Below are 23,467 nucleotides of genomic sequence, written 5' to 3' on the forward strand. Positions count from 1 at the left end.
ACAAATCATTCTGCCACCAAATCCACAGTCACGCTCATGGGAACACCCAATCAGAACATATTACAGGCATGTGTGTGTGTGCGTGCTCAGTCATGCGACCCTATGGACTGCAGCCTGCCAGGTTCCTCTGTCCGTGGGATTTTCCTGGCAAGAATACTGGAGTGGGGTGCCATTTTCTCCTCCGGGGAATCTTCCTGACTCAGGGATGGAACCTGCATCTCCTGCACTGCAGACAGATTCTGTACCACTGAGCCACTGGGGGGACTACAGGATTCTATTTTAAGAATCAGAGGTGGAAGCCAAATCCAGTTAAGACAGACCTCATGGGGTAGTAGTTCAGACACCTCCAGGTACAGGTTTCTGACCTTGACTTCAAAAAAAGTAAGTCCAAGAAAACCAGAATCCCTTCCTTTCCAACAGGCATCAGTCTATCGCCAAAAAAAGCATTCGATCACAGGGACAACGAGGGCTTATGCCACTGCACTTGAGTCCCACCAAACACAGCAGGGTGTTACCTCTTGGGTTATTTCCAGTCCTGCAGATGAGCTCAGAGTCTCGCACCACTGGGCTTTCTCACCCTCAGAACTGACTCAGCTGACCTTACCAATGCACCAGGACTTGACCTTCCAAGCTCCAGACACTGATTGGACAGACGCCCACGAAGAGACCGGTCAGAACCACTAGCACAGGGATGCTCCCAAAAATAGAAGCACAGAAGCAGAGGAAGAGACCCAAGAGCTGGCTGGGCTTGGGGAGTGGTAAAGTTCTTCAAACTCTTTATCTACTTTCTGTTACCTGTCTCCGCAGGGGGATGCGCTTGGTCAGCTTGTGCACAGCCGGCTGGCTGCTGAAGTCCGGCTTCTTGGTCGTGTTCCTCATCCGGCACAAGATGACCGTCACCACCATGCAGGCGATGAAGAACACCCCTATGCAGTAAATGGCTATTTCCAGGTAGTCTGGGGAAGCTGGGATCTCCTTTTCTCTTACAGGAGCTAGATTGCAGATCACAGGAGAGGAACAGATAAGCAGGCCACAGAGTTAGGAGACTGCACTGATGCTTCCTGGCGTTAACTACAGGAAATCAAAAAGTGACAATCATTTCCAAGGCAAGATGGGCCTCCCAACAGCTCAGCGCTGCAAGAGGCATGGGCTGTGGGCCTGCCGTGCACCTCTTCTAAACAAAAGTGAATAACTCTGGGCTCCTTGTTTTACCACTGGGGCCCAGGTAGTGTCTTATCACTACCTCAACGGACCTCCGGAATCCAGATCATGATGGATTGGCTGACTCCAAGGTACGAGGGTCAGGTTACAAGGTCACATTCCGTTAAGACATATGGGTAGGGTAGGACAGTCACCCACACCCACGACAAAAGGGCTGCCTTCTCCCTTGATGGTCTCTGATGCAAACCATTTAAAAATTCTTAAATATGAACGTGCCCACTTTCGTCTCTAAAGGAAGAATGCCTCTGTCTTATTTGGGTGAGCTCTTCCAAAGGAAGATGTGACCAAGTCATTTGCCCAGAACACAGTTTCAAAGCAAACAAAAAAATTATTCATCTACTGGGCTGGTTGGAAAAGGTTCATATTTCTAAATATAGTCCAGTAGATTATTTAACTAAACAAATGCTTTTAATAATAAAGACTGAATTGGTTATAGTACAGAATCATTATGTCTATACAATAAAAAGTATGTAACATTCTTTAATAACCATTTAAATTTTTGTGTATCTGGTTATACACATGTCACAACTTTTAAAGAAAAAACAGAGATGATGTCACATGTGAGGGCACATAAAACTGCTTAAGTTAGAAACTCTTACACTAACTTCCAATAATCTGCTCCCTCCTTGGTCCTCAATGATCAATCGACAAGCAGTGTATTTCCAAATAGTACTTTTCTCAAACTGCATTCTTAATTAATGTGCTCGTACTGTCAGGCAAATCGGTTAAGAAGTGCCAGTCGGGCACTTGTAAAATGCAATACTGCAAGTAAAAGCAAGCTCAATACACGAGGCATCTCACTGTCGCAAAGCAAATACTCAGAGCGGATTCACAACAAAAGGAAAAATGAATGCAATGGCATTATTTAAAGCTTATACATTTGAGTCAGAAAACTATTCGCAAGATAGTCAAAACTCTTAGCAGCACAGCACAAAATGAAATGATCAATTTATTTTTGCTAGATATAAGCATGCAGGTAGGCACCAAACTCTAAAAATAAGGAATTAATAACTGGAGTGGAACATATGAGCTGGCAAACCATAGTCTATGCAGTTTCACAAAGGAAATGACAAAGAGACAGATGTATTAAAGAAGATAGTAGTTAAAACTTGACTAGGGTAGAGATGTCAGTTAAAAGATTTAGACAGCGGCAGTGTTTAGGCAAGAGGGCTTCAGTGATGTTGATTTCTCTGTAGGGTAGAAATAACATCAAGCCCAAGATGGCAAGAGCATGCTTTGCAGTAAAAGCCTAAGAGTCTGTTCCATTACATCATGCAGCAAGCCACCGATCCCCAAGTAGATAACACACTGCTTCTGAACACCCTACACACAGAGGTATTTCTGCCCAGGAGCCTCAACATACACCCATCTATTTACATCTCATTAAAAACAGGAAGTGGAACAAAAAAAAAATTTTTAAGTACATATGGGATTTTAACAAAATGGAATTTGAAATGAGAAAAATCACTTTGAATTTTACAGAGTGATTTCAACTTCTTCCTTAAAAGAAACCAGGATGGGTGAATTTACACATTGACTCAATAACTCACTAAAAACATAAGATCTCTCGGGGTTTGAAGGGTAAAATTTCACTTGATCATAAATAAGTGCGCAGGTGGGATCTCATTGCAAGTGAATTTCCAAGGCAACTTTCTTATCCCAGGGGGGTAATTTTAAACATTTTGAAAAATCTTTATGTGAGGGGAAAAGGGACCATTCCTGAGAACAGAAGCTGTGTTAATTTCATAGCAATCAACCAAGAAGAGGGAAAAAACCATGGAGAGAAAGAGCAGTATATACCTGGCAGAACTGTCAACCATGCAGAGTGAAAGGATATCCCAATAGAATTACCCGCCAAGCACGTATATTCCCCAGCATCCTCAAAAGTTACATTCCGAATATAGAGAACCTCAATTTCTTTGTCCGTGGTATTAACACCGGCGGCCTAGAAAACAAGGAAAGCAAGAGAAAAGGCTAGACGACACAGGAATGATTGTGGAGGGGGCCATGGAACCACGAGGCATTGCACCGGGACCTCCTGCGGGTACCGGCCACCGGAAGATTCCAATCGCAGCCCATCCACAAAGCCCACAACCAAGAGACACTGAGCAACACGGAGCAGCTCACCTCCACAGGCCCGTCACCACACCGGCTTCACCACCTAGACATACATGCATGCGATCAAAGGCATGGAAAAATCAACCCACAGAGATCCATTCTCTGGGTCTTTGCTTGCTTGCTTTGGATGGAGGAGTGATTTTCCAAAAGTAGGGCACCCAGAAGTCCAAGCTGGGTTCTGGTCCTGTTGGCTGCAGACTCCCACCTTGAAAAAAGGATGGCTCTGTCTAAATTGTTGTATTGCAAGACAGCACACTGCAGGTTAGTCCAAGTGGATACTTGGCATATCCTTCCAGGCCTGTGAGAACCACCAGGGTGGGGTTCTGTGTTGGTTACTAGGCTCTGGTTACTTTTACTCCTGTACAACCACCTTGACATACATTGCATTAAAAGAAAATCGAAGAAAACATGATATTGATAGCAAAGAAACTGGGCTCTTTTTTTTTCTTTTTGCAACAAAAACATTTGCATGTGAATCATGACAAATTGGTGGCTCAGACAGTAAAGAATCTGCCTGCAGTGTAGGAGACCCGGGTTCGATCCCTGGGTTAGGAAGATCCCCTGGAGAAGGGAATGGCTAACCACTCCAGTATTCTTGCCTGGATAATTCCACAGAGGAGCCTGGTGGACTACAGTCCATGGTGTCGCAAAGAGTCAGACATGACTGACTCATGTCCCTTTCATATGAAAAACTGAGAAAAGCAATCTACTGTCTTTAATAGCCAGTCCGCAGTACATTTATTCACGGAGATGGGATATCCTTGAACTTGGGATAACAAGGTCAAGGACAGTATTCTGTTTAAGTATCAATTAGGTAACAGAGAAAACGGTGCTCTGTTGAACCAATGATATTTCTCTAAAAATCTGCGGTTGGGAAGGTATCAAATTCTGCTGTTATGCAAATGCCACGCGCAACAGGCACAATGGTGTGTGTCTGCAACAGTGCTGATGTGCAACAATGATGGGAGATGTGCAGCCTGAACAAGAAAAACCAGAAGGAACAACTTCAAAACTGGGTGGGGGGCGAAGGGCAATCTTCAAAAGAAATTAGAGCAAGCGCTTTGAACATGTGTGGGTATTTTTCCATGGCTGCTGGCATCCTACCAGCTGCATCACGGAAGAAAGATTATGATGAATATACCAAGACCACAGAATCACCCTATAAGCTGCTTGCAATCTCCCAAAGCACCAGGTCTTTTCAGCTTCTATATCCAGCCTTCTTTTAAAAAAAAAAAAACCAAAAAAAAAAAACCAAACAAAAACGTTGTTACCTTGCTGTTTTGGCAGGACAGTGAGCCAGGCAGACTGGTTGGCCTGCCCTATATAATTGGAGACCTTACAAATATACTCGCCAGCATCCGCCTCAGTCACATTGAACAGAGCCAGCACTTCCGCATTGGAACTATTTATCCCCGAGTGCTGGAATAGACACAGGACAACAATATAACGGCCAACCCGGAAGGACTTCACAAGGTCCCGCCACCAACACACCACCAAAAACCACCTCCATCTCATCTAAACAGCAGCACCAAAGGGCTGTGGGTTTAGAAGGAAGAAAAATAAGTCAACTGGTGGACAGTGGAAGTGACCCAGTGGAGAGGGGAGGGAGGGTGTGATCAATTCCCTTGAAGAAAGGGCCCACAGGTCCCCAAGCGGAGCATCTCTTTCCAGCTTTTTGGATCCTGGGTGTTTGTAGCTGGAGAGCACACTTTGGTGGTTTGATGTTTTGAGCTAAGCTACCTATGGTTCTACTGGAAGACTGTTCTTCTTAAGGACATTCTCTATGAGCAACTCAATGTGGGAGATGTGTCAGGCAGTGTGCTCAGAAGGATTTATGCAGACTCAGCTACCGGTTGCTATCACCATCTTGAAGAGCAAGACAGATCTAAAAAATAAAGAGGCTGGTGCTATTAAAACTGGGTCTTGCAAGGAACCAAAGAAGAACTCCATGGGGAAAAAGGTTTCCTTGTTCTACATTTCACGTGTGCAGAAATACCTTCTCAAGTTTATCATCTAAACCACGTGTGAAAGAACTTCAAAGGTTACGGGATTTCTTTTAAAAGGAAAATCTAAATTGTTTCTAAAAGGTGGCTACTAAAATCTGATCCTAACATCATATTAAGAAAAAACAACGTCAGTGGAACAATCAACGTTGCGACAACACCTAGAGTTTATAATGCTCTTTCCAGCTACTCCAATCCACTGATGTGCACAGCGCCCTGTGGGGGAGATACTATCACGATCCCCACTTTTATAGATGTGCAGCTAAGCCTAAACATCTCATCTAAGATCTCTGGGCTGATAAACAGCTCAACTATTCTGACTCCAACTTTAGTAGTCCTCCCACTGCCCCATGGCTCCCTTCTGAGATTTTATTAGCAAGCCTAATGATCTGCTAATTCTCAAACACACTCTGTGCTGAACACATACAAGAGTCATCTTCTCAAACTCAAAAGGAAATCAATGAACCTGTGGCCAAACTCATCAGGGGAAACCCAGTCGTGGGTATCTTTGGATTCAGAACTTGCTCACCTTCAGAACCTTGAGATAGGGCAGCCCGTCGGGCCCATATTTACTGCCGTTCTTTTCCACGTGTTTGATCCACTGGATATGGGGCTGGGCATCGCTGTACACTTTGCAGACAAACTCCACATCGCCTCCAACCACAGTGGAGGCATTTGCCGGCAGCCCGGCTTGGAGGATGGGCCGGTGTGGTGATCGCTCTGGTGGAGACACAGAAGGAAGGGGGAGCGGGGACGGGACACGGAGAGATGAACAAATAAGTCGTGTTGTCCAGAAGGCTGCTAGTGAACTCAAGCCAAAAAGGCCTTGAGTCTGCTGGCTGACTCTTTTGAAATAACACCATGGCCCGATGCATAACAAAAAACGACTTCAAAGGAGACGGCTGGAGCGCGACCCTTGTAAAAAGAGTACTTATTTAGAGAGCTGAGAAAAGAACCTAACTACATTCTCGAGTCATTGTTGTCCATGGCCACCTAATGAACAAGAATAAGATTTTATTTTGAGGATCTAAAAGACAAATGGTGAGGGAAAGAGTGCCTCTTCACTTATTTCATTTGGGACCATTTCAGAAACTCACCTTGATCATCAGCTTAACATCTCAGGGACTAACTTTTGAGGTCACCCTGAATTCCAAAATGGCATCTATAGGCAGTGTCTCCCCGCACCTTTCTAAGATGCTCTGGGGAAGATTTACAGCCCTTGTTTTGAAAGGAAAATAAACTAAAATCTAAAGCCCAAAGTAACGAACAACTGGTTTCATCCCTTTGCTGTGGAATTCACTCCATTTGGTCATTCTTTGTCCCGCGCCCCGTTCACCTCCCTGTAAGTACTCCGGGTCACTGTCTGTCCCATGCTAGATGCACAGGCAGACGCTCCTCAGCTTACTCAGATGTGGCACCAAAAGAAACACAAAGCAACACTGGTTCACAAATCCCGGCACCGTCTCAGACCGTCTTAAAGGAGGCCCCACAGTGGGTAAGCCAGCAATTACTTTCCACCCTCGCTTGTCTGCGTCTCTCTAGGGAAACTTTCCAGTTCAGGGGTGGTCTTTGCAGAAACCCTGCAGAGGCAACTGCATCAAGATGCAGGAACGACTACATAAGGTTCCTCAAGAATCAAGTAACAGACCAGCCTGCTGCATGATCTTGTCTACAAAGATAGTCCACAGAATCACAAATGGACCAGAGCCTCGCTACACAGCAGCTCGGTCAAGAGTCACACACAGAAAGAGAGTCCATGCACCAATATCACCCCATGCCCACCTACCTGCACGTACCTGCTCCTGTCTCCCTCCCCACACTGTGGGTACTGCTGCCTTTAACCTCCAGCCTAAAACATCACCAAGGGAAATGAGGACATCCCAACCAGCTCGATAAACCGAAGATGTCTCCACACCACGCCTGAGCATCCTTAAGCATCGCACTGGAAACAGCAAATTAAAACGACAGCTATCTAAGCCTTTCTATATTGGGGCTTTCAGATTAAAATGTCATTTAGTGGAATTTGTTGGACAGGAGCCAGACCATGTGCAAATTGATTTTACTGCGTAAGCCTGTGGCTAGCCTTTAAAAACTTAAAAAAAAAGAAAAGAAAAAGTGCCAGCAGTTACTCTTTAGCACATTTCATTCTAGAATCTTCCATCACTTCACAAACACCTTTATTTTTGCATTAAAAAGACAGGGTTGCAGAGCCCAAAGAAGGCATTCATTTGCCATGGTTTCACCCACATGGGCAAAGCAAAGAGCCCGGAAGTCGAGGCTCCTAGTCGTGGGGGCAGAAAATCCCAAAGCTGGAATCCTTTCAAGCATCACTAGAAACACTCACTGCTTGGCTAAGACGCCATCCCAGTGATGCGCCACTGTGAGCCTCCTGATCAGGCCTGGTGGCCAGGTGGATGCAGAGGGACCTGCCAGAGGCCAATAGGGACAGCGTTCTGGTTCAACCCCAGCTTACCCCATGCACGTGAAAAGAACAGAGTTAAGTCCACACACACTCTCCCCACCAGGCCTCCTCCTAAGAGACTTATCAGCCCAAGGGGCACTGGTCCCGCAGGCTGGACACTGCCGGCCAAGCTCACAAAACATGCTCCTTTGCACCTATCAAATACTGAGGCACTTTACTCCTTCCCACAGAGAATTGAATGTTAGGTATCAGTTCCTTCTCTGGCTCAGTTTTCCAGTTTTGTACGCGTGTGTTTGCGTGTTCTAAAGATAAATATTTACAGTGGACCTAAATATTTATTCTTAGAAACAAAGGTACTATAAAATCTTAAATGTCATAAGCCAGATCAACTGAATTTCAAACCAAGTCCCCTTTCTTCAACATGCTTGTTTCTCATAAATCGTTTCACAAGCAAACATTGTGCATGTAATACCAAATAATGATGCCGTGAACAATGAGGGCTTTCATACGGCACCGCAGCCCTGGTCTGCGCCAGGCTTCAGCAGAGAACTTCATCACTGGGGCAACACTGGCAGGGCCCACGATGGAGCTGCAGTCTTGTTTTACTTGTGGTCAACGTGCTGCTGTGCTCCAGTTATTAAGTTATTCCATTGCTATCCGGACTATGTTCACCCAAAAAAAGAAAAGAAAAAAGCACCATCTTCGCAATGGTTTCATGTTATTGCATTTGCAAATTACAGCATACCAAATGTTACCGCTTACAGTGGTGAATTCATCCTTTCAAATTTTCTCACCTTATACAAAATAACCTCTGAGCCACCCCCTCTCCCCCTCGGCCCTTTCTCACTTTAGGTACAAAAACTGCAAGCTGGATCGCTCTGTAATCGAAACCTTACACCGCCTTCCAAAACTTATTACAGCTGCCTTCAGTATAAAATGAAACCTTAGAGAATGTTATTTAAAATGTTTTTAAAAAGTCAGTAGGCCTCATGTTTCGTTTCTCCACATCAGGCTTTGATTTCCTTTGCAACCTTATTCTCTGCCCTTAAACAAGTCGGAGAACGAGGCCTGAAGCATCTTGGAAGAGATCCCAGGATGCCAGGCTCTGCCAAGAACGGCGTTCCCCTTTCTCAGATCCTTCAGCAACCACTCTTCCCTGTGTCCATCAGACCCCCAAGAACGGGGATCACCAGTGAGAGGATGACAGCACCTGGACTCCCGTTCTAACTTCTGAAAAACTGAGGTGAACGCAGGGTGCAGATGGCCGGCAGGAGAGCAGGCTGGGGGGCAGCCCCCAGGAAGCGGGCAGTCCCTCCGAGGCCCAGGCCAGCAGGCACTGGGAAAGCGAGACAGGGCCAGGGCCAGGCCAGTGGGCATGAAGCCCCTCCAAGAGCGAACGTGCTCTCCTCAGCCCTGGGGGTACTCCAATGCCCTTGGGTCTGCAACTTTTGGGGGCAGCAAGCTGATATGAAAAGAATTTGTTGTTGTTCAGCTGCTAAATCGTGTCCGACTCTGCAACCCCATGGACTGTGTGGTCCACCAGGCTCCTCTGTCCATGGGATTTCCCAGGCAAGATAGTGGAGTGGGTTGTCATTTCCTCCTCCCGGGGATCTGCCTGGACCAGGGATCGAACCCACGTGTCCTGCATTGGCAGGCAGAATTCTTTACCACCGAGCCACCAGGGAAGCCCATAAAAAGAATCAGTCGATGAATTATCTTTGGATGAAAGAATAAAACCCAGAGCTGGCCCATCTCCTGTTCTTTTGTAATCACAGAAGTCATATCTCCTCTACCAGGAAGGATTTCCTTTTAGGCAAGGGGTCTCTCACAGCATGTTTAACGCTCAGATATTATAGAAACCAGATTTTGCTCTTTATAAGGGGAGCAATATACATGTACAGAAAAGCCAACAGGCATCTCATATCTGTGTTTTTACTGAAATGTTTAAAAATACATATTCTGAGTTCAGCAGGTTGCTGATGCACAGTGCATGGGCCGGAAAGAAGATGAGCACCCTTACAGTAGAGATCCTGAGGTCCCTGCGTAAGCTCCAAATTTAGACAGAACGGAAGGCAGTCCAAAGGGTGCGGCTGCGGCCGATGGGACAGTTGGCTGCCTTGCTGGAATGAGGTTCCACCAAATAAACGTGTAGTAAGCACAGCCTGGAGTGCTTTAAAAAACACATTCTCTCCCCCGTATTCTCCCTTTGTCAAGTACGCCAAGAGTCGACTTTACCAAAGCAGAAGGCCCAGCTGCTGAGAGTCTAAATTTTGAGACAGGCTCTCTCAAATCCTACTCTGGAGCTGGGACCAAGGCTGCAGGAAGAAAACAGCCTGTTTCATTCCAAGGGGTAATTATTGAGAAGGAGAGAGAGAAAATACCTGAGTGACAAAGAATAAATCTTTGTTAATTGACCATTTGAAACTTTATAACATGCCCGTCCCTCCTCTGGACATAATAATAGGTTTGCTTGTAAGAGATCTACAACTTTTGCTTTAACATAGCAAAGGCCATAAAGAACGTCCACTGGGCAGAGAGGCCTCCTGTCCATGGGCTCCGTAAATACACATCCCCAGGATCAGGAGGAGAACCAGCTTCTTAAATTACACCTATAAATTAATCAAGCCCGGAGTCGCCGGTTTCCCAGCACACATTGGTCTTCTAAGTATTTCTCCACAAAGTTCAGCAGCGCTTGCCACAAAGAACCATTTCAAAGCCACACTCTCTGGCGGCAAAACACCGAGAGACTCCAATCACGGTGCATGCCCAGGACCGATCTGGAAAGAGTGAGCCTCCTCCTTCTCGGGCACCCATTCATTTCAGGAACGTGAAGAACCCTGCCTGCCCTGTCTTTAAATTAAAATCAAAATTGAATTACCCCTCCTCTGAAATGGCAGTTTCTTAGCAACTCCAAGGGGCTGAATAGGGAAAGAACATTCTGCAACTTGGAGGACACGTGAAAACAACTGAGAATTCTTGCTCCTAAAGCCTAGCCTTGCTTTTTTTCTCAAGAGTAGGCAGTGGTGGCTTTTGTTGCATAAAAAACAAAAACAAAACAAAAAAACCCGCATTAAACCAGTTAGCATGAGGCCTGGTTATTAGGAGAGCCGATCAAAAGCCTCTGATGTTTGAGGAGCCCAAGAACCTGCTAAAGACCTCACGTGAATTACAATTAGTAGAATGAGTTCATTGCCTTGTCAAGACTCTGCTGAATGCCCTCTAACCAGCCAGGCTACATCTAACTAGGTTCTGGGTTTTCTTTTCCCTAAGCTTCCTCCAGCATCTAGAGACTGGCACGAAAGGAGGTCAGAACCAAAAAGTAATCTGGAGGAAAAGGGACAGTTAGGACATAGGATGAGAAGGATTGCTGGTGTCTCAGAAATAGTCAACGCATCTGTAGCCAGGACTTTGCTTGTCATCTTCCAGAAAGGACTGGGGGATGATGGGTATCAGAAATTACTTTAAAAAGGAAAAACGCACTTTGGTGGAAGGTGACTAGTTTGCTGCTCTCTTTCCATTCTACATGTACCCTCATCTTCCTCCTGCTTGGATATCTGATTCTGGGGGTTCTAGACAAAGTGGCCTGGAGAGCCAACTTCCTCCAAAACATACGTGTGTCTCTGCAGAGAGCAAAGTCTAGGGAGCAAGCTGGTTTGGGAAAAGCCAAAATGTTCTCCCCAGCACTGAGGTTCCTCAGTGACTTAGGGAGGCTGTGCTATGTGAAATGCTAGAAGCAAAACACCACTAATTCCTTTGTGCTTGCTCGATGAGGTGGAGATGCAGGGTGAAGCGCTGGCTGAGGCTGGATGCACTGGGAAGCCCAAAGCAGGCGGAGGCATGGTGCCTTCCCTAATTAATGTCATAGACGGTATTATTTGGCTGGGAGTTGAGTGGCTTCTACCAGCTGGGTGTCAATTTAAGTCTTCTTGGGCAAATTACGGGAGCGGGGCCGTGTGCTATTTACACCCCAAATGTTTATGATACCCTGATCTCTGTGTCTTCAAAAAGTTAAACTGGATGTGAAACTGCTTTGGCAGCCACAAAGGTACGCCAACTTTAGGTTCAAACATGCCCTTTCTTTTGTGAAAAGGCTTTGGGACGATGAAAAAGTTCCGAGATGGAGAGTGGTACAGTAACGACTGTATTTAATGATGCTGTACTGTATCCTCAGAAATGGCTAAAATGGCACACTTTATGTTATGTATATATTACCTTAATTCTTTTTTTTTTTTTTTTAAAGAATCGTGGCAGAGGTGGCAATCTCAGGGTGAGATCTAGTCCCAGGGATCCTGGAAAAGCCGCCTTCTCCATTAGTTAAGCATGTTTATCTTGTCCAGTTGACTAAATGAAGGCTTTCCTCTCACCAGGCACAAGGTCCCTGCCTGTATTGTGCTTGGTTTTCAGGCTGATGCAAAACTCAGACGTCAGTCTCCCTCCTGAGGAGCTGGGGTAAACACAGCTGAGCACAGTCATGCTGGGGAGCTCCATCACTGAGCCTCAGCACCCTGCCACTTGCTAGAGTCCATGCAACATCTTTCAGGAATACAAGGTTATCAGCTGGTGTCTGCAGAGCTGGCCTCCCTTCATGGGAAGAGGATGTTGGAAATGTTAAAATCCAGGACCGAAATATACTCTCTTAATACACAGGTGGAACTCTGATTTAGATTTTTTTTTTCCCCCAAATGATTTGCAAAAAAGCTAAAAAAAAAAAAACAAAAAAAAACAAACCACCAAACCATGGGGGAGTCCCCAAACACAGCAGTACTCAGAATGAAGCTGTTTAGGATGAAGATGTTGGTATCCAAAAAGATCCAGTGAATCTACGTCTAGAAATAGGTCCTAGAAAAATATTAATTAACCTAGGTGGCCAACAAACAGGTGTGAGCAAAGTTTGTCAGTGGAGCCTCTCTTGTAACTGGAAAGCAAAAGATGAACATAAGCTAAATACTCAGCAAAAGGGGACGATTATATAAGTTACGTCCACAACAGACAATATACAGACCACTAGAAAGACTGAAGCAAAAAGCTACGCACAGACATGGAAAGATGTCCACAGTAATAATGTTGATGGTTTTATCAACTTTCACCATTAAAAAATCTGACTTCAAGAGGAAGTCCAGAAAAACCTATCATGCTCATCTCTCAGACGCCTGACTCCTGGGGCTGTTCAAGCAGAAGCAAAAGCTTTCAGCCCATCTGAGCAAACAAGAAATGCCTCTCTTTGGTAACGAACCACAGGAGAAGTTGGACATTAAAACCTCATTTGTTTTTTTAGAGGCAAACTCAGGCCCCGAAAATAAAAGTGATTCTAGAGAATAGTTGCTTGCTCATAAGCAGCAGCATCTAAAGAGAAGCTTCAAAATAGTCACCCAGGTCACAAAAGGCTCCAATCTGAATCCTTCTCTTTTCACCAACCAAGCCAGATGAGAGACCTCAGGCCAGCCCTGCCCACTGCCCACTGATCACTCAGTAATGGCTGACACTCAGGGTGGTTTTGTTTCGTTTGGCCAAAATGTAAAAATTTAAAGGACTAAATCCTTCATCTTTCAGTTATAGTCCAGAATGTATACTGAACCAAACAAAATGAGGAATTCCTTTTCTCAGTAAAGCACAACTTCCAAAAAGACTCCTCCAAAACAACATCCAATGCTTATCTTTAAAAAGAGCACTTTCATGCACAGACGATAGAGAATGTCTGGGGCACCTTCTGACCTGTGATTTGCACACTGATTTGGGATGGACAGAATTCCTGTAGGCTTTGTTTGAGAGAATTCTCTTAAGTGGGAGGCTCTGGGAGAAAGAAAAAAGAGTTCTATTAAGATCCAGGAAGCTCCATTTCTATTTAATCACCTCACTGTGGCAGTTTGGGGGGGTTTGCACTGTGAACTGACCTGACGGCCCCAAGAGGCCAAAGCACATGTTCCATTCAACCGATTGTCCCAAACACCCTCTAGGCCAAGCACCAGATGCCCCACAGATAGAGGATTAATCATTACAGTACAATCAATAGACATGACCCCTGTGGAATGATCTTTCCCTCCAGACCAAGGCAATGATGTTCTTACCTCCACATCTCTCTCTTCTCAGAAGGAGGAACAGAAAAACTTCCCCACAGAAACACTAACACCCTCCCTTCAGCCTTTTCTTCTCCACTTCCCACCTGCATCTGATCTCCTCATGGTGAAAGAGTGTCGGTACCCCAAGATGCCACATTTCCAATTCAAACCTGCTCTTGAAGTTGGGAGCACATCCTTATTACGACAGGTCATTTCTGTCCTAGCTTCCTGACTATGAAAAGAAACCAAACGCAAGACCCCAATGCACAGCAGGGTGTTCTAAGGGTGGGGGAATTCACAAACTAATTCTGGTGGAACTACTGTTTCAAAGGGGAAGGATTTGTTGGTGTTTCTACATTCATCTTAATGAGAATAGGCATAATACAACCCAACAAAGGTCTTTTGTTTAAAAAGGTGATCGGTAATTGAAGCTGTGTGAGCTTAGAGAGAAACTAGGAAGATTGCTTCAGAGAAGGCAATGGCACCCCACTCCAGTACTCTAGCCTGGAAAATTCCATGGATGGAGGAACCTGGTGGGCTGCAGTCCATGGGGTCGCTAAGAGTCAGACGCGACTGAGCGACTTCACTTTCACTTTTCACTTTCATGCATTGGAGAAGGAAATGGCAACCCACTCCAGTGTTCTTGCCTGGAGAATCCCAGGGACGGGGAAGCCTGGTGGGCTGCCGTCTATGGGGTCGCACAGTCAGACACGACTGAGGCGACTTAGCAGCAGCAGCAGCAGGAAGATTCCTTACATTAGAATTTGCAGTTCAGTATTCTTGCCGGGACAATTCCACGGACACAGAACCCTGGTGGGCTACAGTCCACGGGGTCGCGAAGAGTTGGACACAACTAAGCATGCACACATGCAATGTTAAGAATCACAAACTCTCAAATATAAGTAACTCCAACTGTTTCTTATTATTTCAGTTCAGCACATACTGATCAAAATCTTGCTAAGTTCTAGTTCAATTACTAGGCACCCTGACTACCACTGATGAATTTACATCTTCATGCCATGCTTACTTGCCCACACCCTGATAGCAGCAAGCTTTCTCTCTGCCCTCTGCCCCCACCTGAATCATTTCCAGCTATGGTGAAGAGACCCTCTTACAAAATGCTGTAAGTCATACACTTATCCTTAACACGTCTACATCCTCTTTGCCCACATCACAGAGTCAATGCCAAAGAATAAACAGGAGATCAAATATTAGCCCTCTCCCCAGCCACCTCTAAGCTAGGCCCCCTGCCAGAATAAAAAACAATCAATAATGCTTCCTTTTTCAACTCTGGGGCAGAGGGCAACTGATGGGTTGCAGAGAACATGACAAATAGGCTGATATGGCAAAGTTCTAACATGCCCCATCCAGGCCAGCATGTGCCTGCTCCAACCCCAGGAGCTGGCAGCCATGGGTACCACCTGCTCTCAATGCCTGGAAGGAGTCACCTCGAGCTGGTGTTAGTCCTGCAGGAAGCACTTTCTGCTGGTCAGTATATCCGGGGCTAATATAGCCACCCACTGAGCAGCTTTTGCCCCTGGAATACCTGTTATGAAATAGGTATGAAAACCCGCTCTGTAGCAACCAGAAAGCTCGTTAAACAGTAGCTACTGAAGGAAGTTTTGAAATCTCTGTCCTGAAGGAAAGGAGAGGACCAACCACTCCTTTAGCCAGGGCTGGGCTGAGTGTGCATGTCTCAGCTTAGAGCTGTGAGAGAAGGTGTGGGACCCCCTATTGACAAGACTAGCAATCACATGGGTCCCATTATTTAAAAGCACCACTCACCTACTGCACTTTCCCAGTGGTGCTACAGGAAAAGCATATCATCACCCCCATTTTACAGATGAGAAAACCGAGGCTCAGAAGTTCCATGACTTTCAAGGCCACAGAGCTAGCAAAGGAGGCAAACAGAATTTGAATCACTCACTCATGTAATTCCCACAAGAACCTCCAGAAGTGCTACCCCGAAGGAGTGGAGACCCCTGAGGGTTGATGTGACAGCAAGGTTAGGAAGAGGAAGAGGAATTGGCTGCTGAAGCCACAAAAGCAGTGAGACTCTGCTTCCTACTCAATCCCCACTGGAGCTCCAAGATTCCATGTCAGTGTTAACAGGCCCACTTAGGAATGCACCACTGTGACCTATTCCCTGGCACGGCACCTTCATCCATCGTCAATAGAGGGGCCTTCTGCCCCCCTCCAGCTGGATTTCACAACGTTGAGCTGGCACACAAAACCAGCATCAGGAGAAACACCAAGTCTTAAACTTAGAACAAGAAATGGAAAAGAATTCATTGGCAGCAAAATCATGAATATGGAAAATCAAATGAGGTCTGGCCAGGAAGCTTCTAGGTCAAGATGCTTCAAGTTAAGAACCCCAAGGGGCTCTGTGGAGCCGAGGGTTGGCGAGTGCCAGGGAAATGCACAAGAGCTGTAAGTTGGAAGGCTAGAGTCAGGTGTCAGGAGCATTTAAATCTCCAGATACACGGTGCTGCGCTGTTTCATGCTACCTGGGCCGTGGCTGCCCTCATCACACAGAAAAACAAAAGCAGCATCCAGGAGCCACCGCATGATGGAAGCCAGGACACAGAAGGGTTTCTGTAAGGAGCAAGTGGCTGGGAGTGATCCTAATTTTGAGAGCCTCAGTAATAAGCCAAAAAGTGAAAGTTGCTCAGTCATGTCTGACTCTTCGTGGCCCCATGGACTGTATAAACCGTGGAATTCTCCAGGCCAGAATACTGGAGTGGGTAGCCTATCCCTTTCTCCAGCTGATCATCTCGACCCAGGAATCGAACCAGAGTCTCCTGCATTGCAGGCGGATTCTTTCCAACTGAACTATCAGGGAAACCTGATCCAGCCAGTTAATTAACAAACTACACCATTTCTTCTTTTTTCTTAAAGCCTACTTTGTTCCAATAGCCCCCTCTCCCCACCAAAAGAAAGGCCCACTGCCCTGCAGAAGTGTGGTTGCAGGGGCCCTGACTTGTCCCAGTCTCCTCCCTATGGCCCAGGGATCACACAGGGTCCTCTGTCTTCCTAGGACGGGGCTGCCCCAAGCAATAAACAACTGACACAACTTCTCCATGACGACAGGCTGCCAAGCGCTGCACACCAGGTGTCAGCCCCTTAGGCAGGCCTATCAGTCAGCGTTCAGAGTAACAGACTTCATTCCTTCCCAACACACACCTGAGGGACAGGCAGCACTGCGATGGAGTCCTTCCTGCTTTCAGGCTGAGTTACAGTGGACTGATGTCAAGGGCCAGTGGCCAGCGCCATCGTGATCTGCCACTGAGCACATCGGGACTGGCGAAGGGGACTGAGTGATCCCTCACAGCCAGAAGGGACACCTGGCCCCTGAATGGCTCCCAACAGTCCCCCAAGACACTGTCATCTGCTTACGGCTCTTGCCCGGGGAGGATGAGTCTCTGGTAAGCCAATTCACAGGAGGCACGGCTGGCCTCTGCAAATCCAGAGGACATGTTCCCACCTCTGCTGTCTGTGGGCTTCCCTGGTGGCTCAGACAGCAAAGAATCTGCCTGCAATGCAGGAGACCTGGGTTTGATCCCTGGGTCAGGAAGATCCCCTGGAGAAGGGAATGGCAACTCACTCCAGTATTCTTGCCCAGAAATTCCACGGACAGAGGAGCCTGGGGGACTGCAGTCCACGGGTTGCAAAGAGTCAATCATGACTGAGAGACTAACACTGCTACAAGTTACCAACCCCCCCCCCGCCAAATACCCAAGGCCAGGTGCAAAGCTCACAAGTTACCCGCTGGTCTCTGGGAATGCAAAACTGGACAGGGAACGGACACCAAGCTCATAAATCAAAGCCAAAGAAAGGGTCTTTATGAGTAAGAAGGAGCAACTGGTCTTCTGAACACCTCCCTTGCTCCCTCTCTCTCTCACTTTTTGGGGGTTTTGGCAACAAAGAGCTGAACATGGGGTTCACCTTTCTTGAGCCTGGCTGCAGCAGCTGCTGGTCTACAGTACAGTAATCCTAAAACAGAGACATCAGAGAGGGTGCAGGCAGCGTTAATCTAGAATTTGAGAAGACCCAGCTCTGGAGCCCCTTTGAGATGCTGGCAAAATGACTTACCCACTTGGAACTGGGATTTCCCCGACTATAAAATGGGGTGAGAGGTGGAAGTGGAAGTAACGAGACCAATTCGACGAACTCAAAGCTCTCAAAACTCTACAACCTTCTTCTGCAAGTTCAAGCAACTATCTCATTCCTGGGGCAGCCTCAACAACATCTTTAACCAAAGGTGGACACCTCAGCAGAATAAGTGACTGCCAGCCATTGGCCAGTTTCATCGGTCCCAACGTGCCATCCAGTTTGGTCAATAAGACTTCCGATTGAGTCAATAAAAGCCATTTAGGATGTCTTCTGATTCTCAAAGGAGTTTCTGGTTTGGCAAAAAAAGAAAGCAGTAGCAGTATTTGTTGCTAGCCACCTAGGTACCCACTGGGTGTTTTCATCTGTTAGGCCAACGAATTTCTCAAACCACCAAACTGGGTTGAACTGTGGCCCCAGAAAAGATAAGCCCACATCTTAACCCCAGGAATCTGTGAAGGTGACCTTATTTGGAAATAAGGTCTTTGTGATTAAGTTAAGTATCTCAAGAGGAGATCACCATGGATTGAAGATGAGCCCCAAATGCATTGACTGGCATCCTTAGGAGAGAAAAGGCAGAAGGAGATTTGAGAAAACACAGAAAGGAAGGGAAGACAGAGTCAGAAGTGGAGTGATATGTCCCCAAGCCAAGGACTCCCAGAGCCACCAGAAGCTGGGACAGAGATATGAGTGAACTCACCCTTGGGGTCTCCAGAAGGAACCAACCCTGTGGACACCCTGACTTCAGAATCTACAAGAGAATAAATTCCTATTGTTTTAAGCCATCTGGGGGCTTCCCAGGTAGCTCAGTAGTAAAGAATCCACCTGCCAATGCAGGAGACACAGGTTCAAGCCCTGTGTTGGGAAGATCCCCTGGAGGAAGGCATGGCGACCCACTCCAGTGTTCTTGCCTAGAGAATCCTATGGACAGAGAAGCCTGATGGGCTACAGTTGACGGGGTTGCAAACAATCAGACACGACTGAGTGACTGACCACACACACACAGGCTTATTCTAACCCCCAAACATTCTTTGAAAATATAATGGAGGCAGTTCCAATTATTTATTAAGCTTTTTTTTTAATTCTTTCAAAGTATTCATTGAATTTGTTACAACATCGCTTCTGTTGTTTTATGCTTTGGTTTTTTGCCTGCAAGGCATGTGGGATCTTAGTTCCCCAACCAGGGACCACATGTTCATGCCCTGCATTGGAAGGTGAAGTGTTAACGACTGGACCGCCAGGGAAGTCCCTCAAGGATTTATTTAAATACAACTTAAGTATCAGAGCTTGATCTCTGGGTCAGGAAGATCCCCTGGAGGAGGAAATGGGAACCCACTCCAGCATTCTTGCCTGGAGAATCCCATGGACAGAGCAGCCTGGGGTCACAAAGAGTCTGACTGGACAGGACAGATTACACACACATGTACCTTGTGTACCTAAGCCATCCAGGCTATGACGTGTTACAGCGGCACCCTGGAAACTGATAACCAACACAGATGAGGCAGGCATCACCTCAGAGCGGCTCAGAACAGCTACATCACTTGTCCCAGGTCGCTCGGTCCCCAGCGTGTGGGCGGACAGAGCTGCTATGCTCACAACACCAGGCTGCATTTATCTAAAGTGGGTCTCAGCACCTTCATTCTCAGACACAAGAAGGGTGAGACCAAAAATTAAATGACTTCTCCCAGGTTGCAGCTTCTTTCTTGGTGGCAGGGCCCCGGGCAGGATCCAGCACTCCAGCCTCATTCACAGATGAACGATGGCAAACGCTTGCCAACTCCCGGAGCCAGGTCTTTTAAAGAGAGCCCGTTTTATTATCAGCACAATTACCGAGATGTGGAGCTTCACACTAATTTTCCCTTGCAAGTAAATGGCTGAAAAGTAATGGTGTCAATTTTAATGAGGATCAAGCAAGGTTCTTAAAAGGGCTCCCGTAAACCAAAGCATCTCCCTCACACACAACAATGGCTTGCTGTTTAATTCCAGAACACAAGAATGTCACTTAAATTACACGGCTTCTACATGAAAATGCTTATGGGAATGCCTTTCCAAGGAAGAATTTCAATAAAAAGATCTCACCCGGTTTGATGCATCGTCATATCTAAACTGCAAGCCTATGTCTCAAAGCAACAAAAATAAAGCCTCAGAGAACGTGCTCTAGGACAGGACTTCACTTTCTCTGGGAAAGCGTCTCTGAACTTCTGTGAAACGGAGATGTAGCTGAGAGGCTGCTATGAAGCAGCAGTATATTAAGCTCGGACCTGCAGGCCACCAGAAATTCAGTGTTTGTGCCTGAATCCTTTTTGTTTCCACTTGCCGAGATGTTCAGAACGATTCATCTGCCAGCCCTGTAAGACTGCCTGAGACCCTTCAGCTGACTCAATTCTTATTTTATTACCACTTCTCAGAGCAATTACTAGGGTTTTTGAGCAAAAATGAGAGTATTTCACACCTCCATCTTTCCTGAAAATGTCTTAGACTCCACTGACTTTTGGCTTCTATTTATAAAGAAGGTTCAAGGCTTGGAAAATTATTGGGGTTGAGCTTTCATGGATATTCCCAACCAGCATTGTGTCATTATTGGCCCACGTTTAGCTGGGCGAGCTCCCAAATTTGTGACATAATCAGGCCTTTCTCTGCATTACTCCATACACTCTACGCTCTCTCCACATTACACCACTGAATCATACGCTCTTTTCAACAAGACTGATTGCCAGGGGATTAACATTAGACAGCACAATTCCATTATTCAGCAGCCCAATTCAAATCCAACCCTAAATGCTAAGAGAGATTTCAGGGCTTCACAGAGATGAGCTGCCAGAAAGCTGAAAGGGGGGGTGGGGTGAGGGGCTTTTGAATGTTTTACATAACAACTCAACCTAAAACCTACTATATAAGCAAGAGCCCCGTGGCTGAAGTGGCCGAGATATGACTCCTAATTCCTGGAATGGCCCCAACCAATCTTAATGAACAATTTGTAGACCTCTGCAAAGCCAGGATCCCCAAAGACTGCTATAGCACGATGATTTTATTCCCATAATAAATTACTTATTTTCAAAATTAAGTATTTAGAACTTTCAGCTTCAAACCTTTCTTTCCTGAAATAGAAACACTTGCATGTCAAATTCAGGATGAGTCAGACCCAAAGTGAAATACAAGTTGTATGTTCTTTGATCAACAGACTTATGGTACATCAGTGCCAAGATAAATGCTTAACTACTTTTTTCTGGTATTTGGGTGTTACTTCTCTTTGTGTTTCTTTGGAGAAATACCTGTACATGGTGATTCCCACTAAGAAACATTCCACAAATATCTTTGTAAGAAAAGAGAGTATAAAACTCAGGCTTTTATGAATATCTATAGAATTCACATTATGCAAAATCCTTTCAAATTTCACATTAAGGATTCTGAATAATAAAATGTTACTTTTTTTCCACTGAATACTCACAAATGGAAATTTTAAAAAGACTGTATCATACTTTCTAAAGCAGGGTTTCTTAAGAATTTAATTTAACCTGCTAGAAAATGAAAATGGTTTTCTATTTAATTTTCAATTTATCTAAAACTTCAAGTAACCAAATCTATGTAATTTGGTTAATCAAACTTTTGCAAGGTTCCTTAATGGCTCTTTGGGCAATTCAAATATCTATGGGTGGCGGAGTAGGGGGGAAATTTCCCTGGTGGTCCAGTGGTTAACACTCCACACTGCCAAAGCAGGGTGTGTGGGTTCAATCCCTGATCAGGGAACTAAGATCCTACATGCCATACATAAAGCATGGCCAAAATATTAAAAATATATATATATTTATCTATGCGGTCTCTCTCTTCAAGGAGTTTATATTTTATTGAAGGAGAAGAAATGCCCACATGTAAAATAATACTAGGGTCTCATGCCCAGGAAATGACGGAGGAAGGCCTTTGTTTATGGATACACAGTGGGTGGGCATGAGTTTGTGGGGTTACAGAGGGTCACATCAAGGCAAACTGAACCAAGGTGAGCTTTGAGCCTGAGACCTTAGCAGGAGCAACCTGGCATATATGTGCAAACTGATTAGGTAACCCACAGCAAGGACTCATGGACAACTGGCCACTTTGAGAGTCAAGGTAGATGGCAATGAGCAAAGACGGCTTCTACAAAGAAAAGACCTCAACCCACCATCGCAAAACAAGACACGTCCTTGCTGTAAGTTTATCTATCCTCTAACAACACAGCGAAACCCCCTTTCTTCATCAGTTACAATAAAACCCAGCATAACAGACCAGACTTGAGAAGAAATCTGAGTTTCCAGGACAACAAGCTATGTGGTCTTAAGATATTTCATTAAAAATAGCTTAATTCTCTAAGCATTAAAGTATTCCATCAGCCCATTAAAATAGTTCTCTTTTCACAGAAGAAATAGGTTCTAGGAATGGATGTTGAACTTGTGGTGTCTAACGACTTTCTTCTGATGGAACTGAATGGCTCCTTGATATTAACCTTCCTCCAACCAGCTATAAGCTCAGTCATTAAAATACCTTTTCCTTTACTCTTCAGCCAGCATTATACAGTTGACCTTCTTTCAAAAACAATGTTCCCCCATGGCCTAACTGGACCCATTCCCTACACATGCTAACTTTTTTTTTTTTTTCAGAGAAATCTCAGTTTCCAGAACATCAGCACATTTCGCATCACATCCACGTCACACAAGAGGATGCTTGGGAACCAAGGGGACCACAATAAATGCATGTAACTCAGCTAATCAGGAAACAGAACACATGTCAAACGACAGAAGCATCCTTCTCAATGACAGCCTGTATTTAGAAAGAAGGAAAACAAACCAACCCTCCTGAAAGTACAGGGAGAAACAGCGCTCACTTTCACAGCTTCAAATGAGCCAAGCTGCAGCAGGATGGCACATGGCTGGCACTCAGGGAGAAGTAAACTCACCAACAACGTCGAGGTGGTACGTATGATTGATGGACCCGTAATCGTTCTCCACCACGCAGGTATAATTTCCTTTGTCAGACGGGACCACGCTTTCCATAATAAGGCTCCAATGCTGGTTTCGTACCTGCAAAGAGGAAAGGCGGTTACTGGACAAGTTTAGTACAGAATACCAGGTGCTGTGCTTTCGTGATTTGAAAAGAAGGTGAGGGAGACAAGGAAGGTAAAGAAGAATCACCCAAATTCTGAAGTTTCCTCATAATAAGGACTCAGACCAGGTGACAAAGGAAAACCATGATTATCATCACAGTGAGCATCTGGCAAGCCGGCATTGACATGTTCAGATTTGAGAGGGTGTGGAGGAGGTCGGTCATGTCATGGGCTTGAGGGTTCCTCCAGAAGCTGCCAAGTGGCCAGGGAACGCAACACTAACCCCAGTGTCAGTGTTCCTGGGCAGGTGAGCCTCAGACTGGTCATCCACTGGGAACCCTTAGACTTTATGGCACCAAGGAACCACACAGAGCCAATGCCAGGGATGTGAACATGTACTGGATACCAGGTATTACACTGGGCAAAAAGTTCACTCTGAAAGATGTTACGGGAAAACCCGAAC

The 23,467-nt window shown here is 45.7% G+C and overlaps 1 protein-coding gene across 15 annotated transcripts in view; it reads right to left on the reverse strand.

Annotated features, from left to right (window-relative positions):
• FGFR2 (fibroblast growth factor receptor 2) overlaps positions 1–23,467 on the reverse strand; it is a 107,519-nt gene that overhangs the window by 32,503 nt on the left and 51,549 nt on the right. For 6 of the 15 annotated variants that reach the window (XM_070780947.1, XM_070780951.1, XM_070780949.1 and 3 more), the window contains 4 exons: positions 22,858–22,981; positions 5,872–6,062; positions 4,611–4,758; positions 789–992 (listed from right to left, as the gene is read on the reverse strand). In XM_070780947.1, coding sequence (XP_070637048.1) covers positions 789–992; positions 4,611–4,758; positions 5,872–6,062; positions 22,858–22,981 — 667 coding nt within the window. Of the gene's footprint in view, positions 1–788; positions 993–3,021; positions 3,167–4,610; positions 4,759–5,871; positions 6,063–22,857; positions 22,982–23,467 lie in introns of all 15 variants that reach the window. The other 9 variants (XM_070780955.1, XM_070780954.1, XM_070780952.1 and 6 more) reach the window with 4 other exon arrangements.

This window comes from Bos indicus, chromosome 26 (assembly GCF_029378745.1).
Source record: "Bos indicus isolate NIAB-ARS_2022 breed Sahiwal x Tharparkar chromosome 26, NIAB-ARS_B.indTharparkar_mat_pri_1.0, whole genome shotgun sequence".
NCBI classification, from domain to species: Eukaryota; Metazoa; Chordata; class Mammalia; order Artiodactyla; family Bovidae; genus Bos; species Bos indicus.